The sequence below is a fragment of the Condylura cristata genome, unplaced genomic scaffold (assembly GCF_000260355.1).
Source record: "Condylura cristata isolate star-nosed mole 26May11 unplaced genomic scaffold, ConCri1.0 scaffold00015, whole genome shotgun sequence".
NCBI lineage: Eukaryota > Metazoa > Chordata > Mammalia > Eulipotyphla > Talpidae > Condylura > Condylura cristata.
The window spans coordinates 8,996,382-9,014,718 of NW_004567116.1; the positions used below are offsets into that span (position 1 = coordinate 8,996,382).

General features: G+C 54.2%; 1 protein-coding gene across 1 annotated transcript in view; it reads right to left on the reverse strand.

Annotated features, from left to right (window-relative positions):
* CREB3L1 (cAMP responsive element binding protein 3-like 1) overlaps positions 1–18,080 on the reverse strand; it is a 33,015-nt gene extending 14,935 nt beyond the window's left edge. Inside the window, exon 1 of the mRNA XM_004682875.2 lies at positions 17,501–18,080. Coding sequence (XP_004682932.1) covers positions 17,501–17,602 — 102 coding nt within the window. The 5' untranslated portion in view covers positions 17,603–18,080. The remainder of the gene's footprint in view (positions 1–17,500) is intronic.
* Positions 18,081–18,337: the final 257 nt, after the last annotated feature.

Here is an 18,337-nt window from a genome sequence, read left to right on the forward strand (position 1 = left end):
CTGACTGGACCGTTCCTGCCATCATCACCTCCACTGCCACTGCCACCATCACCTCCACCCTCAAGGTCAGTGTCCTCAAGAGGGAGCTGTGGATGGTGTGTAGAGCCCCTGGACTCAAAGGCAGGACCCTGGGCCCTAGCTGCTTCTCTGTGACCTTGGTCAAATCACTTCGATTGCCTGAGCTGCTCCATCGACCCTACGGCCTACAGAAGAAGACTAAGTGACTGGGATGCTGGCTTGTTTGCATGCCAGAGGTGACGTTAACTTCTGTATTCTCTTTTGCTGGGATGCAGGGTGGTGGGAGTACCACGGCCTCCATCCCCCTTGATAGCACAGCTCCCATCTGCCCTCATGCCTCTTGTGTCCCCCCTTTCCTCAGCCATTTCTTGAGCCAAGAGATTAGGCTCTGGAGCCAGGCTACTTGGGTTCGAATCCTGGCCTCAGTCCTAGCTATGACTCAGTGCTGTTCAAACCGTGGGTGGTGACTCATTAATGGGTTGTGAAATCAATTTAGTAGGTCACGACCAGAATTTAAGACAAAATAAAACAGACCAAAATAGAGTAGAAAATATCAGAGTGCACTGAACATAGTGAAGTTAAATATATGATGATATTTTTATCTCAGTCATGTGTATGTATGTACTTGGTAATGATGTAAAATATAATTCTTAGAAACAAAAATGTCTGAAAAATAATGGTCTCTGGGATCTCGAGAAAGCTAATTAACCTCTGTATGTTTCATTTCCTCCTTTATACCACTGGGGATGATAGTCATTCCTGTTCGCTGGGATTGTGGTGAGAATTCAGCAAGCCAATGCATGTAACAGTCCGGGTACATAGTAATTACCCAACAAACGGTACCTCTTATTAAAAAGTACCCAGTGGCTGGTACACAGTTGGTGATTATTTTTATCTCTCCAAAGGATTAGAAACATGTAAGGAAATGCTAACTGTCCATTCATCGCTTACTGACTTGATGAATTTGCAGGGGTGGTTGAGGTCATTGGAGGAGATGTGGGGGGTGATTTGCTTCAGGTTCTGGGGTCCCACGTGAGTGGGGAAGGACCAGTTACTAGGGGATTGGTTTAAGGATTGGGTAGTTGGCTCTTCATGGCAGACGGGATCTAGGAGGGATGAGCAGAAAAGTCCCCTGAGAATAAGATCCGGAGCCCCGTGAGCATCTGTCAGCAGGGAACAGGGGGCAAACACAAGCTTTGCAGCCAGAAAACTTGCTTTCGAATCTTCCCACCACTGCTGGCTATGTCATTTCGCTCTGTGCCTTGGATTCTTCCTTTGTAAGGGGGAGATAGCTCCTACCTTATAGTGTCATGAAGATCAGTGATTTGTTAGGTCCTTAATGCTGCATAGGATTATGAGGATAAAATGAGCTAATACAGAAAACATGTGTATAGAGACCATTCATATGTACATACATACAGCACTCAGAACAGCGCCTAGTATGTAATGAGTGCTCAACAATTATTGGTCTTTATTATGAAAATTGCAGCTCATGAAAGTTTAATTCTGCACCTGAGCTGAGATCAGAGCTAGTGGGCAGAGGCCGTTTGGCCTTCCCCTCAAAGAAAGCCTGATCAGAGAATCCAGAGTAAAATAGCTCAGAAACCCTGCTGACTTAGGTACTTCCTCTCTTCCCAGCTGGCTGGAAATTACCATCACCATCCTACTTTTTTATTATGGTTTTGACCTTCCAAAGTGCTTTCATAGACATCATTTTATTTAATCCTCGTAATTACCTAATAAACTAAAAAAGCTGCCTAGCTGTATTTGAGAGGGATGCCCAAGTCCAGAGGGGAGCTGGGGAGTCACAGCCCCTCACTGACCAGTCCTTCCCCAGCCACAACAGACATTCCTCTGGGCTGGAACAGCCTGCTGGCCAGCCTAAACTCTCTGAAGCAGGCTCTGTGTCTTGTTCATCTGCTGGATCCAGTGATATCACTTGATAACCACTGATGGAAGGACAGGAATTTGTACTTCAGAGGGCAGTGCCATCAGTATGCCCATCAGAGACCTCAGCTGAATGGTCTTTAAGAATAACTGTGATGGCAGATGAAGGCCGTTGAAGGGTGTAACATGCCCCATCCCACTGCACTTAGGGGTGGGATAGCTACATCCTTCAAAGAGCCCTGGCCAGTCCAGCTGGGGGCACTTAACCCCTGTTCTTTCTCTCAAGGTCTTTCCAAGCCTGGTGTGGGGCCCGATGGGAGGGGGTTGTAAAGAGGGGGAGGGCAGTGAGTCAGCGCCTAAGGTATTTCTCTAGCAGCTGTTCCTTAGGCGATAAGCCTTTGCCAAGCCCTATTCGTGGGGCCTGGGAGAGGAGAGACCCTTCCTCCAGGCTGGGCTGGGGTCCGGGAAGGACTTGACTCTATGCAGATGAGCCAACTCCTTCCCAGAGACCCCTTCTGGCCGGGGCCTACAGGAACTTACTGAAGGAGCTCAGTGAGCCCCCTTTGGTGAGCAGCCCCCACCCCACCTGCTGGAAACTGCAGCTTAGTTCAGCAAGATGGAGCTTCCAGAGGGTGGGAGCCAAGTTGAAGGGGAGGGCAGCCAAGAAGCAGGCAGGGTGGGAGTGAAGCCGCTCAGAAAACCTGGTGCTCCTCGTTTTGAGCCTTCCTGTGTGCTGGGCGGACCACTGGTGGCAAAGATGAGCATCCTGCATCACGCCCAGCACCATCTGCTCCTGGGGGCCTGTCAGAGGAAACTACGGTAGATAGCTTCGAAGCCCTGCTTCTATCTGGGGCCTGGCCTCTCGGGGCAGTTCTGCAATATCATCAATTTAGAAGCTGAAATTATTGTGGGTGGGTGTGTGTGGGGGGGAGGGCGGGTAATAAACAGTAGGGGAATCACGGGTCATCGTTCTGAGGGGACAGGACTCTACTAGGGGTGAACTGTCCATGGGGGTGCCTTTCCAGGCAACGGGGTTGGGACGCCAGAGAAGGAAATATTATGATTTGTTTCCCTCCTCGTTAAAGACTTTTTCCTAGAGTGGTGCCAACATAAGCTCCTTCTCGGCTTCCACAAGCAGCCGGCGCCGGTTTCACTCTTTGGGAGGAGAGATCCAGGGCTCTCCAGTCTGCAGCCCCGCGCACCCCGCCCTTCCCCTGCACCTCCTCCCGGAGCGGGGTCTCCACGCCGGCCCTTTAAATTTAGAGAAGGGCGGGGCTCCTGCCAGCCCTGCGCGGCCCAGGGGAGGAGGGGGACGCCCGCCCTTGGGACCGCCCCCTGCCAAAATGAGGCCTGTTCATTGGTGGGACCGTGGCGCTCCTGGCCAATGGGAGGAGGCTGCGAGAAGCCGGCCGCTGCTGCTGGGAGTGAGAGCGGGAGGAGAGCGGGGCTGGCGCGGAGGAGGGTCCCGGGGCTCGGCAGATGGCACGGGCACGGGGAGGGCATCGCGGGCCAGCTTCCTCCTTGGGTTCCCTGCTGCGTCTGGGGCAGAGGTAGAAATGACCCCTTTGGGCTGCCAGGTGGAGCCGGCGCTCCATGGTGTTCTAAGACCCTTAGCGGGAGCTCTGTCTCGACCCCACACCCGGAGCTCGGGAATTGGAGAGGCGTCCTCGGATGCTCCTGAAAGGGAGGCCACACCCCATTCTGAAGTCCCTTCGCTCAGCTTCCCCCGCATCTTTGAATACTACTACCGTGGGGCGCATTTGATGGGGCAGGGGGACTCTGGCCCAGGTTGGGGGAGGGGGACACTCTTGGGGTGTTTGTAGAGGCAGCTCAAGCACCTTTTGGATCCCCTCTAATTCCTCCATGGGGTCAGTGCAGAGGGAAAGCTCTGGGGGTGGAGCTGTCTGCTGAGGGGTGTGTGTGAAAAAAGAGCCTCCCCCGTCCTAGGACAGTCTCAGTGTCCCTCTTCCTCAGCCCCTGGTCCACCCGGCTTCTGCCCATCCCCACCCCTCCACCCCCACCCCACCCCCGGGGCTGATTCAGTCTGTACTTGGGGAGACGAGGGAGGAGACTGGAGTGGGTCGAGGCTGAGCTGTGGGATAAGGAGTGGGGGGAATCCCCAGCCCAGACATTCCTTCCGAGACACTGAGCTCCGAGGAGAGATGGCAGAGTCTCACATTTCCCCCTTCTCCCCCCCACCCGCTGCGGGGCCCACAGACATCCCCATACACACATTGACCCATACATTCCAGGACGGTTACTTGCCTCGTGGTCACTAGAAAACTGCCCCCATTTCAAAGTGAAGGGCCACCAATCTGAGTCACTGCTGTGCTGCGCTGTGTGTTCAGATCAAGAGACAGCAGACTCAGGGGAGGAGAGGAAGGCCCCTGGGTCTGTAAGCATCACCATCCAGGCATTTAGGGGTCACCTTCCAGAGTCTGACTGGAAGACAGTTCTGACTCAGATCTGGAGGCCCCAGTTCAAGACCCAGCTGGGCTGAGAAAAGGCACAGGGGCAGCTGGTGTTTCCTGTCCAGCCTGGCTCCCACCCTCTACAGCCTGTGGTCCCACTGAGCAGGCTGGCAGGGACAGGGTGAAGTGACCCCCCCTCCTCAGAAGGTGGGCTCATTTCCTCTACCCCAGCCTCTGGGGGGCCAGGAAAGGGCTGGAACCAGCCCCTCTTGTGGGTTCCTGGCAGGGCATGGGACAAAGGGGAGCACAGTGTTCCAGCCTGCAACCTCACTCTCACCCCCCCAGTCCCCACAGGCCAGGGAAGGCGCTGCTGAGGTTTCATATTTTCTCCCCTCCCGAACTATTCACCACAGAACCCAAGTCCAAATAAGCAGAAATGTGTGTGAGTGTGTGTACATGCTTTGCAGATGTGGGCTGCGGTTCCTTCTTACACAGGGACCCACCACCTCTCTGACACAATGTCAGACCCACAGCCAGGGCACGCCAGGCAATTCCAGGGTAGCCTGGCACAGGCGCTACTGCCCAGGGTCACCCATGGGCTCACACAGGGGAGACCGGTGGGCACAGCACCCCCAGCAAGGACACACTCCTCAGATGTGATCAGACAGGCGCCCAGATGCGTGCGTGTGAGCACGTGCACACACAGCCACCAGGACCCAGTGACAGACATCATGCACACGCTCACGTGAACACACTGCATGGCTCACGGGACCCACAGGACTCAACTGGTTGCGCCAAGTCACGTGCCTGAGGTGACTGAGTCATGTGACCCCCAGAGAGGGGGTGGGGGAACTTTGGGAGTCTCAGACTGGCCAGGGACTGGGACAGTGAGGGCTGGCTCCGAAGAAGGGGCCATGTGGGTGTTGACTTTTTCTGTGTTCACAAGTGTGATGGAGAAAGGGAGGGAGAGGAAAGAGCAAGCCGGTAGGTGCCCTCCCCAGGCTGCTCGGTGTGGGATGGGGCCCTGGGGAGGAGTCTGGGCCTCCTATCCCCTTCCTGACACTGGCCAGGTCACAGGGCTCAGGAGTATGGAGCGCCGGCCTGCAGTTTTCTGGCCAGCTCCTGGCATCTTCTGCCTAGTCGGCCCATGTGGCCCAGCCCTGGGGTGGGTGCCAGGTACTGTCTGGGCAGGAGGAAGCAATGGTAGTGAATGCCACCGCCCAGGGCTGGGATTAACTGTGACTGGCACCATTGAGGGCATAGCAGCCCACATTCTGGCTGCTGGAGATGTTGGGCCATAGGCGGTAGCCAGAGGATCCCTGTGGGACACTAGAGACTAAGTGGACACCCAAGAAAAGCATCCGTCACATCCACTTACTCATCACTCTGGCATTTGTTCAGGATTACTGAGCCTATGGTGTGCTAGCCCCTCGGAGACATGGATGAACAAGGCCCAATTCTTTGTCAGCTGCGTGAATATTTTGGAAGGTAGGCCAAGGTTTGAACTCTCATCTGTCTCCAGAGCATCAAGTGGGATCTTCTAACAAAACTGTGCCTGGGTGACTCCCCTGCTCCATAACCATTGATGGCGCCCTACTGCTCTCGGGATATTTTCTTAGTGCTGCAGGATAGCAGTGATCCACTGTGTCTTTTCTGTGTCCATTTCTTATCTGATCTCCATCTAGCATTGGTCCTAGCATACAGTAGGTGCCCAAATGTTTGCTGACTGACTGACTGACTGACTGGGAGGGTGGGTAGATGCAGGCTTGTGCCAGAGAGCAAATGGGCTGAGGCCTTTTTTCTGCAGCTGATCCTCCAGGAATGACTGCCCTGAATTCCTCTCCGATGTCAGCTTGCTCCTGCTCCAGGCAGAGTTTCCATGCTCTTGGACTCCATCCCTCGGCGCCTCCCTAGTGGGGGCTGACTGCGCCCATTCTCTAGGTTGTTCTTCCCAAAGGCCTTTTTGTTCTTAAGTCCCAGTCAGGCCAGGTACCTGGGGATCACTGCTCCCCACTCAGTGCTGGAGGAGGGGTCCCCAAGCTTCGGTCAGGCTCAAGAGTATAAACAGAGCCCAGTGGCCAGTGGGCTGGGCTGCTCCTCTGGCCCTCGGCCAGCTGGAAGGCCCTTCTCAGCTGGAGCCTGCCACCCAGCTCTGGCTGGGATTCCCTTGGCTTCTTCCCACTCAGCATTCGGCCTCTGGCTTCCTCAGCGGTCCTGGCCTGTCTGAGTTGTCCTCAGGTTTTATTTTTGGAAGAAGTCACATTCCCTCTCCTTATTTACTCCCTTCCTTCAGGGAAGGGGGTAGGACCCCTGGGCTCAGCTGGGGATCGGGCTGTGACTCCAGCCTCTAGGGTCTGGCCCTCTGGGATGCCAAGGGAGGGAACCTCCAAAGACCTCAGATTCTTCAAAGCCAACTGCCTACCACCCTCTTCCCCCACCCAGTGTGTGACTAATGCCCACCCCTGCCCTTCTTGAAGAGTCCCAAGATAGCCAAAAGCCATCGCTACAGTTTTAGAGCTGAAGGGAAGTCTGGTGTCATCAGGTTCACCCCCTGACTTGCAGAGGCTGTGCTGCTCTGAGGCTAGGTGCAGGGAGGCAGGCAGACCCCATGCCAATCCTGGCCCTGCTACCTGTGGTGTGGCTTTGGACTTGTTACTTAACCCCTGGGAGTATCTCAGCTAGGACATACTTCTTTAAGTGAGATAGCCTTGTAAAGTGCTTGTAAAGGCCCTTCTTAAATGTAGCTGTTATTTCAGATGAGGAAATCGGCAGGGAAGGGTCTGACTTGCCCGGGACCACACAGCTCAAGGAAGCAGCCATTTCCAGCGTCTCTCCTCTGTTTCTTCCAGGAGAAGGGAGAGGGCTGGCCCTAGCCCAGAGGGGGAATCGCCTTGAGTTGGTCATGTGGACAAATCCCTGGGCTCCAGGTTGAGCAGGCCTCCAACCACCAGGCCCTCCCGTGGGCGGGGGCGGGAGTTTCTTCTAGTGCCCCGGGACCTCTTTCTCACTCTGAGAAGTCCAGGGAGGAGATCCAAGCACGAAGCCCCAGGGTGGCCCCCAGGCCAGTAGAACTCTGAAAGGAGGGGGAATGCTGGGTCCTGACATCACAGACCAGAGAAGCTGGAGCCACAGCCTTGCAGGCCAGCTGGGGCCCTTCCAGCTCCTCCAGATGTCTCAGGAATGTGCTGAGCTGGGAACTACCTCGCTCCTTCCCTCACCACCCCCACCACCCCCAGCCCCTCATCTCCTCATCTCCTGGCTCAAGCTTTGCCTCCGCCCCTCCCCCTCTGCTCTTCCCCTTTCATCTCTCCCTGGGAGGCCTCTGCCGCCACTGTCCTTCCAGGGCCTTCCAGGGTCCAGCTCCCTCTCAGACCTCTCAGCAGGGCTGGCTGAAGGCAGGAGCCCTGTTCTCACCGCAGACCCCCACTGCTGACCATGTGGGGTAAGGGGCGAGGGGAGCCTGAGCCAGCTGGGAGGGAAATGTTCTGAGCAGATAGTACATGCCAGATCCCAAATGTGGAACTGATTTGCAGCCCTGGGAGAGAAAGGGGTGAAGCTCTGGGGCGGCAGAGGGCAGGGCTGGGCCTCCTCTCTGGGAGGATGATGAAAAGGGATCTGGGCATCTTGTCCCAGCTGATGGTCGGGAGGCCAAGGAGGTGAGGAGCCAGGCTGGGCTGGGCTTAGGAGGGCTCAGATTCTTTTAGGTCACTGGGGCCATCAGGCCTGAGTGTTGCCTGGCAGCGGAGGGTCCTGAGATGTAGAAAAGGGGTAGGGGAATCCTGTCAGGGTTGTAGGGTTGTGCCAGGAACTAGGACATGGTTCAGGCTGGAGCTCTCCACCCCAAACAGGGACAGTCTAGTCCTCTGCGAGGGTGGAGTTCCCTGGGTCAGCCTGGCCCTGAGTGCAGGGGTGACAGCTCAGAGGGAGCTGGTCTCCTGGCCCAGTGAGGGTCACGCCAGGGCACACGGTGGGTGGCAGAGCAGCACGGGACCTGGGGTCAGCTGCTTTCTCAGGATACCCTGGGTTTCCCGGAGGCAGCGGGGTGAGGGCCTGTCTCCCTCGGAGAAGGCCCTATTGTTATCCAGACTGACTGGACTGAGAATTCTTGAATCCTAGAGGACTCAAGAAGCCTTGACCACGATACAGTTCAGAGGAGCGAGGGCTGCCAACCTGTCTAGCTCAGAACTATCGCTGGCTCCCTCTGGCCTGCAGAAACAACTCCTGGCATGGCATTCAAGGCCTGTCGTAAAGTAATCCTAACATACACTATAGCTGGAGCGCCTCATTTTTCTCTTCCCTCCAGGTAGTTGGGTGACACTCCGCTGCTTCAGCAGCTTCATATACCATTCCTAGTGCTTGGAATGCCTTTGCTCTTGACCTCCTCATGCCAACCTCTAGGGTCCTTTACGCCCAAATGCTACTTCCTCCAGGAACCCTTCCTTGATCACCCACATAGCAGCAACCTCTCCTTCTTGTATCTCCACAGCATAAATGGACTCTTAGGTCATTGGTTACTATCATGCCTTGTTCTAATTATGTACCCAGAGACCCATCTTTCTAAACTTCAGCTTCCCTCAGGGCAGGATCTAGGCTGGCTTTCATCCTTGCACTCTCTACAGCGCCTAGCATGCCATATGCTGAGCGGTAGTGCTAACACTAACAGTAGTCGTGGCTGATATTTATGTCCCAGGCACTATTCTGGTTCCTTCCACATTTTATCTCACTTAACTTTCGGAAGAGTAATACTGCCATTTATGGTTGAGGAAAGGGAGCACAGAGAAGTGAGGTAGTTCATCTAGGTTTATTCCACTAGCAAGTGGTTGAGCCAGGATGTGGGCCCAAGCTCCAGCGGCAGTGTGCATGCTGATAAGCACACTGGACAACACTGGTTGTCGAAGGGTCCATTTCCCACTGCCTGTCCAGCACGCAACAGAGGGCCAGGTACAAGGAGTAGGGCTCCTGACACCATCCTCTGGTCCTCGCCTGGGGCCCTGGTTTTGCTTCCTCCCTGGTCATTCTTCTGATGCCCAGAAAGACAGCCTTGAGAAGGGGCCTGGGGTCTTTGGCTTTACCCTAAAAAAGGCTTCCCACTCGGCAGAGATCAGAAAGCTAGGAAAATCAAGTTCCCACAATCAGCCTCAGCAGAGAGACAGAGATGGCAGAATCTTCCTCCAAGAACTGTGCTCCTGGCAATGTCAAGAACTGCTGTTTGCAGGGGGTGTCTGTGTGCCATGCACTGAGCTGGGACCCCTGCATGACTTCTGGAGGGCCTGGAGCCTCATAAGAACTCTGTGTTCTGTGGTTACCCTACTTTGTGGTTGAGGGAAATAAGCTCAGGGAGGTTAAGGCATCTGTCCAAGTTCACACAGATGACAAATGGTGAGAGGCAGGGTTTGCTCCCAAGTCTGAGCAGTGCTAGAAAGCTAACAACAAATGACACCCCCCCCCACCCCCACCCCCCCAACCGCTCCACAGTTCCGGGACGGCCAGGTTCCGGGGCAATTGTTAAGGTATCTGCCGTCTGACCTATGGACTCACGGTCTGGGCAGGTCTGGGAGGAGGCACGGGCCTCAGGGTTCTCTTGCTTAGAATCTGCCCAGAGTGGAGTGGGTCATGGTGTATGGCTGCTACCTTTCTACCTCTTCCACAAACTCATGCGACTTTGAGAGACCAAGATGTTGGGACTAATGCTTCTGGGTTGTGAGTGCCCAGGTCTTCATTTTCTTGTATTTCATACCTCATCTCTATTCTTTCATGTGTACAATATATTTAATAATAGAAAGCCATCATAAGAAAAGTGAAAGCTAGATATGGGATTTAGGATAAGATTTACTCCTTGAATAAACAGATACAATCCACTTTCAAAAAGCACTGTAAGTTAGAAGCGTTCTTTCTTCCCCAGTCCAAACACCACCTGGTCATCCACTCATACTCCACTTTCTACTCCACCCTTCTTTCTACCCACCCACCTTCCCATTCATCCATCCACCACCTCTCCCCACTTCTTCCATTTCTCCAGTAATTTCCCAAACACTCAATCACTACAGCTATAACTAGGAGATGGGTTAACTTTCCCTGCCCTCAAGGACTCCTGGTCTAGTTCAGCAAGGAGGAAGCTGAGACCCAGGAAGGGCAAGTGAGTTTCCGGAGTTGCATAGCAGATTAGGGAGATCAGGTATGGGGAGGCAAGCATAGCCCAGGCAAAAGGGGGCACGGCCCAGAGCCTCAAGTCTGCCTCCCAAGTCAACCCCTCAGGTACCATTTTTTTAAAAAAAGATTTATTTATTTGTGCATACAGAACTGGGGTACAGGCCAAAGGTTCAGGGGCGGCAAGAGGCTTCACTAGAGATAGAGTGGGAGCAGAACAGGCAGATCTACGAAGTACACTGCTGAGGGGAGCAGCGGGCGGGTCAGGAGAGGTCTGCCGCGCCATGTGGTCACCTCCGGGGCAGGCGGGAATCGAACTCATGCGGAAGTGGCTTTAGCTTCTCAGTGCTGAGTTTTAACCCGCTGCGCCACCAGGGAGGACCCTTAAATTTTTTTTTAAGATTTATTTATTTATTCGTACAGGACTGGGGTACAGGCCAGAGATGCGGAGGGTGAGAGGATTCACCAGGGACAGAGTGGGGAGCAGAACAGGCAGATCGACAAAGTACACTGCTGAGGGGAGCAGCGAGCGGTCAGGAGAGGTCTGCCAGCCATGTGGTCGCCTCTGGGGCAAGCGGGAATCGAACTCATGCGGAAGTGGCTTTAGCTTCTCAGTGCTGCGCTTTAACCCACTGCGCCACCAGGGAGGGCCTCAGGTACCATTTTAAACTTGTCTTCCAGCTCTTCACAAGGGCCTGAAGAGCCTGACTAACACCCCTGCTGATTTCCTTTTTGTTATTCTTTTGGAAGGGGAAGAGGGGACAGCTGCTGTTGCCCAGCTGTTGGGTTAGACCACACATTCCAGCCCAGCTGTATCAGCTTCTCTGTGATGGGTGACATGGCTTCTGGTGAAGAGCCAAGGGCCAAGGGCGCTGCAGGGGGAACTCTATCCCAGGAGGGCTGGTTGAGGCGGGACATTGAACCCGGGAGCAGGGAGGCCTCTTATTGCTCTAGCAGTCAAGTTGGACCCATTCATGATAGAGTGTCCAGGCCATGGGATCAGGATCTTTGACATTCCAAGGAAGTCGATATCTTTTGACATATTTTCACCAATGGTCAGAGTTCTATGTGATATCTTGCCCCTCCCGACTTCTGAACTGGACACTCTCATCCTTACACCCCCCCCCACCCATACACACACACCCCAGTTCTGGTCAAAGGTCCTGCCACTTACTCTGGCCTCTCCTAGTCTGCTAAAGGGGGTTACACAGTGTTCCAGCCAGAGCAGTGCTCATGGTCTTGACTTCACTCCACCCAAATCTTCCTCCTCCATCCTGCCCCCTGGAGCGCCAAGACTTCCAGAAGAACAACTTGTTCTTTAGCATCTGGAGCTGATTTCTTGAGAGAGGTTCAGGGGCAAGCCAGGTCTCAGAGAAGGATGCTCTGGGAGGGTCTCACAGGGGGCACAAGATAAAGAGAGAGGAAGAGACAGGGGAGTGTCCTTCACCTCCACCTCCCCATCTCCTGGCACAGTAGCCAGGCCAGGTCAGACTAAACAGACCTCACCAGGGAATCTTGGGAGCAGCAGTAAGCAAAGATCCAAGTTCCCAGGCAGTCTGGGGGGCAAGTTTGAGAAGAGAGCATGGGCTGGGATAGTGAGCTTCTCCTGACCCAGGTCAGCTTCCTGCTGGCTTTGGCCCACAGAACCCTAAGGACAGACTGGGCAAGGATGGAGGTCCCTGATATCAAGACCCCAAACTTTCTTTGCCCTAGAGGGCAAAGCTCAAACTGGAGTCAGAGCTGGGGAGAAAACAATTCTCTCCCCTTCTTCACAGACTCCAGGAGCCCCCAGCTGCAATGTCCCAGGCTTAAAATATATCCCCTCCTCTATATCTGAGCTGAGTTCTCATCTCAGAGAACTGTACTGCTCAACGGAAGGCACACAGCTCCCCATTGAATGCTTTCCAGCAACTTCTTTGCTAATAGGAGTGGAACAATCGGGAGGGAGGGGCAGCAGTCACCTTCTCTGAGAAACTGTGACCTCTAGCTCAGCTGGATGATCCTCTTCTAGCTCCCAGCATGCACCACTCCATGATGGCTGCCACAGGTGGCCAATACTCTTTCCCTCTCTGTCTCTCTTATTCAGCTGTGGGTGGCTGGAGGACCAAGTGTTCTTCCTCTGGTAACCCTGGCACCAGCATAGGTGCTTCTTCAGCACCCAGTTGTCGAAGGGCCAGATTGGGCATTAAAAAATAAGGACCAAGTAAGCCCCCATGTGGTCTGAGGAAGCTGGGATGACTTCACAGAAGATTGGGGCACAGACAGCATTTGTAGGATCCAGCATCCCCAGTACCTCAAGGCTGGCCAGGTCGGGATTCTGAGAACTTAGGGGCAATTCCGGAATTATCTGTACACTTCTTGAATAGGTAGCCCTGTCTTTTAAAAACATTCTCCCCTTCCCTTACAGGGATTGGCCCAGTCTAAAGGAACGTTCTCTACAAATACAGTAAATCCTTGAAGTGGAACAAAATCCACTACAATGTGACCCAAACTTGACTTCTGTCCTATTCCTGGGATCTATGTCAAATAAAGATGGGCAAAACTGATCATCACAGGCTTGGTACAGAAGTGAGTGTCTTGAGTTCCTTTAGAGCACCCTAAAGGAATAAGATGTCACAATATTTCCTTTCATGTTTTTTCTTGTGCTTTCATAGACCAACTGAAAATTAGGACTTTTCATTGGTCCTGCAGTATCATAACTGCATGTTTTACATGATTAATATGTTTAGACTCAGTTGGTTGCATTCTGATGGAGACTTACTACAAAGGCCACTTATTTTGTGCTGTGTTACTTTGCCACACTTATGATGAACAAAACTGATATGGTCTCTGCGCATGTGGAACTTGCTCTATCAAGGAGGAAATGGACCATAAGCTAATAAAATAACTGCAAACTTGGATAAGGGCTATGAAGAAGTCAACGGACTGAAACAGAAAATAACAGGGTTGGGGGGATGTCCCACTTCTGGTGTTTAGATACCTCTAAAGAGGTGACATATGAATCAGGAAGGTTGAGATGAAGTGAAATGGAGGAGAAACATTCTAGATGGCAGAAACAGCATGTGCAAAGGCCCTGGGGCAAGACTGGCAAAGATTTAGGTTTAAGATGGGTGAGTATAGTTTCAGGAGTCCCAGACTAATCAGTACAGAAAACTAGGGAAGAAGGAGCCCTAGAGTCAATGCTGAAGGGTAAGGCCTAAGCCACAAATTCAAATCTGCTGAGGGTCAGCCAGTTGTAGGCTGTCCTAGACCATGAGCTACAGGGGTCTGTGCCATAGGATGGGATGGCTCAAAGCAATATTAACTCAGTGGATGCCATGAAGGGCCTTCCTGACTCTTCGAATCACTGCAGCTTACAGGACCCTTAAAGAACAAGGATCTGGGTCCCTTTCTACTCATTCAACAATGTCTGATTGAGGCCTAGTCTTTGCCAAGCACTGTGTTAGGCCTTGGCGATAGAACCAGACAAGGCAGATTAACCCTTGCTCTCAAGGCATTGTGTCCCAGGGAGGGAACCAAAATAAAGTAGCAGTTCCTGCCGCAAGCAAACCAATGTTTTGGATGAGGACTAGAATTTAGGGGAGGTCTCTCTTCCTGAGTAGGAGCCCTGAGACTTGGGTTCCTCCATTAGTTTTTCTCCATTAGCTCTTCTCTGGTGAATTTTACTCTGAGACTAGAAGGCTTTGGTCTTGGGTTCTCTTTCTAACTGGTGAGGATTTAAAGAGAAACACACACATACCTCCTTTTTAAGGGCTGTTAAAGGCCCACACACAGACATAGGAACACCCAAACACACATACTTCTCTAATCTCCCAAATCCCCTAAAGGCTGGGGGTGGTGGTGGTGTGGTGGTTCTCTGTTATCCCAGTTAGCTCATGAGAAGTTAGGCTGGGGACCTGGGGAGCAGGGATCAGGCTTAGCTGCATACCCCTTGTCCCTGGGCTGGCCCCTGGGTCCGCCTGTCCGCACCTAGCCTCCCCAGCTGCTGGGAGGTAAATGAGTGTGCTGGGCAAACATCCTTGCAGTTTCCTGCTGCTCCCCTCTGAGCCAACAAAACTCCTCTTCCTCCTCTCCCTCTTCCCCACACCCTCCCAGCCAGGGCTTCTCTGGGATCCAAAGCCATTTCCCTGCAGAGAAACTAGAGTCATCCCTTCCCCTGAGCCAGAGGAAGGAGCAGGAGATCCACAGACTTGTCTCTGTCCAAAGACAGCCTGTTCTCTCTCTGGCCTCTTATCCCAGTTCTCGCAGCTGCAGACCTCATACCTGCCTAGGGGCTGGAGGATCAGGAGTTCAAGGGAAAGCCTGACTGCACATTAGGAACTTGGGAGAGTGGGGAGAGGAAGTGGGGGAGAAGTGAAGATATCTGGCAGGAAGCGCAGTCCCTTCTGAAGGGTGCCTCTGAGCATCACTTCAGACAATCTGAAGTTTCCTCACAGAAGAAAAAACAAGGCCCCACTCACCTCTCCCCAGCACACCTGACATTGCCTTGCCTATCTGTGCTCCTGTCTCTGTCTAAGCAAGGGCGTCCTTCCTCCATGGTTATCTTCAGGGTGAGCATACTTTTGGCTTTTTTGCACAGCAACAGAGCACACACATTTTGCATGGAAGGTATGGCCTTAATCTGGGTTTTTAAGGCAGATAGTGACTATCTTGCTGTTGCAATATCTAGACTCAGAAGCACACAGACTCTATCCCTACCTAACTTTAGCTCTGGAGACACTTTCCTATCCTCATGCAGAACGAAGAGGGAGCTGGGGTGGGGTTGGTCTGGGGTCTAGGTGGGAGGGACATTAGACCTCTAAGGAAAGGGACTTGATCAGGGTTGCACAGTGACCCCCCTCCCCCAGAGTAGTCCTCACTAGCGCCCCATGGAGGCTTCAGAGCAGGTTACCTGTGACATCATAACTGCCAAGCACCGTGCTGATATTAATCTTTACATTCATTTTCTCTTACTAAATCTCTACAATCACACAAGGGGAAGGTTCAACATCTCTATTACTCAGATGAGGAAACCAAGGTCCAGAGAAGAAAAGTCACTGGTAGCAGAAGCTCAGCTAGGAGGGAAACTTCCTGCTTCCAGCTCAGGAGTTCTCTCTGTCTCCCCTGAGAAACCTCTGCTGCAGGGCCTGGCTTAGGCTGCAGGTCAGGAGGCTCCCCCGCTGGGCTTTCCCTCCTGACTCCAATGCTGGATACCACTGTCTGACTGAGCCTCCTTTCCTGCCCTGGATGCTGGCCCAGATGAGCAGCTGGGTCTGCAAGGCTGAATGGAGCAGCAGGAAGAGGCTGTAGGCGGCAGAGTTCATTCAGAAGAAAGCCCAACACAGAGCTGCAAAGGAAGCTTCAGGGGTCTGCTGCCCCCCTTGGCCTACAGAGTACAGCTCCATCAGCACCAGCTACCTGACCAGTGTCTGTGACCAAGTCCAGCAAGAGTAGAGAAAACTCCAGAAGCCTGCCTGCCACTTTGTTTTCGGGCCTTTGGAAGACTTGAACCAGCTTTTTCTCATTTTCCGAAGAAACAGAGGCCCAGGGAGGAGAGTCAGTGGCAGGGACAGACGCACAGAGGGAGGCAGGGTAGAGCCCAGGTCGGTCTACAATCAGGGCGGCAGAGTGAGCCCTCTCTCCTGCCTCCTCCCCCGAGGGGCAGGAGCGCTCAACTGAAGTGTGCACTTCCTGGCAGGGACCAGACCCTCTGGGAGTGACCTCGGTGTGCTGTTGATGGAGACTTCACACCCCGTGCGCCCTGGCTCACGTTCCTATCTCTGGATTTGTTTCCCTGACATGAACTAGTGGCCTGGGACAGTTTAGGTAGAAGATCAGGGTGCCCAATTTTTTTAAGTCCCTGCATACCTGGCTCTTGACTGCCAAGTTTATGTTAGTCCCAGGAGGGAGAGGCCAGCAGGTAAAGTCCCCTGAAATCAGTGTGTGTGTACATGTGTGCATGTGTGTGTGTACTGATGGCTCATTGCGTGTGTGTGTGAGGGGGGGGGTTCCCTATCAGATTTGTCCACTTTTCAACTGGACATTTCAACCTACCCTTCTGAACCCAGATATTTTCTCCCATTACTGAGCCCATGCCCCACCCCCAGACAGGGCTTTAGGGTTGCGAGAGAGGAAGGGAAAGAGAGAGGGAAGCCACGTTTCCTTAGGGAGGGGAGGGGTGAGGGAGAATAGAAGGACAAGTCCGGAGACAGAGACAGTCACAAAGACACAGGGAGACAGACAAAGTCAGAGAGATCCGAGGGACAGAGAAACAGATCTAGAGACACGGGTGGGGAGAAGGCCCTCCCTCCTCTCCAGTCCCTACCCTGTGCTGCCCTGACCCTTGACCAGTTGAGCATCAGGTGTGTGTGTGTGGGGGGGGCGGGGGAGAATGCCAGGCCCAACCCCCCCCCCCAGGACACAGTGACACCTCAAAATGTCTGGGTCTGGTTCTGGCTACCTAGGGATGTTAGGCCCTAGCCCTCGGAAGGATCTTCTGTGCGACCCCCTCCCCAGTTGGTGGCGAAGGCACCTAAGTCCTAAAGGAGCTCCAGAAAGGGCGTAGACACTTTGCCCCCCAATTGGCACGGGAACCCAGTATTAGTGTCAATGGAGTTCTCATATCCGAGGGTCACACGCCCGCGGACTCCGCCTCAAAGTCCCCCTTCCCCAGGGCGCGGGAACCCTGGGGTGGGCGGGGGTCAGGATTGGTATCTCTGGAGCTCGACGTCCCCAACGCCGCCTCAAAGTCCCCTTTCCCCTAGAAAGCCGAAGTCAACGTACGCACAGACGGAGCCCCAGGAGCGGCGCACACTGGCGCAAGCTCGAAGATCGAGGATCGGGGCCAAGCTCCACATCTACGGAGGTGTCGAGGGATCTAGTCACCAAATCTCAGAGCTCTTAAAAGCACGTGTTCCTCCAGGGAACCCTGAACCGAGACCCCCTCCCCGGCTTCTACAGGGTGATGTGTGGTCCAGCCCTACCCGGAACAGGGAGAACAGGGGCGCGGCAAAGAGGAGCGCCGAGTGGTGGAAGGGGTCGTAGACCCTTTATCTTACCGCATTGTTGAGGAAATCCGACTCATTCAGATCCCCCAAGTCCAGGAAGCTGGATCCGGGGAACAGCCTGTCGGCTGGGAAGGGCTCCAAGACGGCGTCCATCGCGGCGGGCTCTGGAGACCCCCTTCTGCTGGGCTTCCCTCACTCCAGGGCGGCGGCGCGCCCGGCCCAGAGCTGCTGCCTGAGCGCAGGCAAACTGGGGGAGGCAGGTCCCGCGCGAAGCCCCGGGGGAGGGGCGGTCGGAGGCTGCGCGGCCCGGGGTGCGGGGCGCGAGGGGGCGAGGGGGCCTTAGGACAGCAGCGCAGAGCGGGCTGGGCTCAGGGGACCCCGGCACACAGCGGGCATTTAGCCGACTCCTCCTCCTGCTCCTCCGGGGATGCAGCTGGCTTCCATGGGGAGCCCGGGAGTAGGGTTGAGGGCGTGAGGCGCCCCCACCCCCGACAGGGTGGGAGCCGGGGGCGGGGGAGCAGAGCGCTCCCCCGAGACTGGGTGACTGCCGGGCGCTGTGCTCTCTCTCTCTGCGTCGCCCTCTGCACTGCTCCTGTCACTTTCCTCAGTGAAACCGGGAACCCCTGGCTGGTTAGCCCAGCTGGCCGAGGCGCCACGCCCCCACATCAATATTCACGATAATTTCATATTAATGAGAAGAGGGTGTGGCCTGATGAATCCTCCCTCCTCTTTTAAAGAGACATCTGCAAGCTACTCTTGCCTGTCCCTGAAAGCTCAAACTAGGGACTTGAAGCACGATCCTCTGGAGCCACTGTTTCTGGAGGCCACCACACTCCTCCACGTCCATGATGGGGCCGAGTTACTTCCACTCTTCCCGTCTTAGACTAG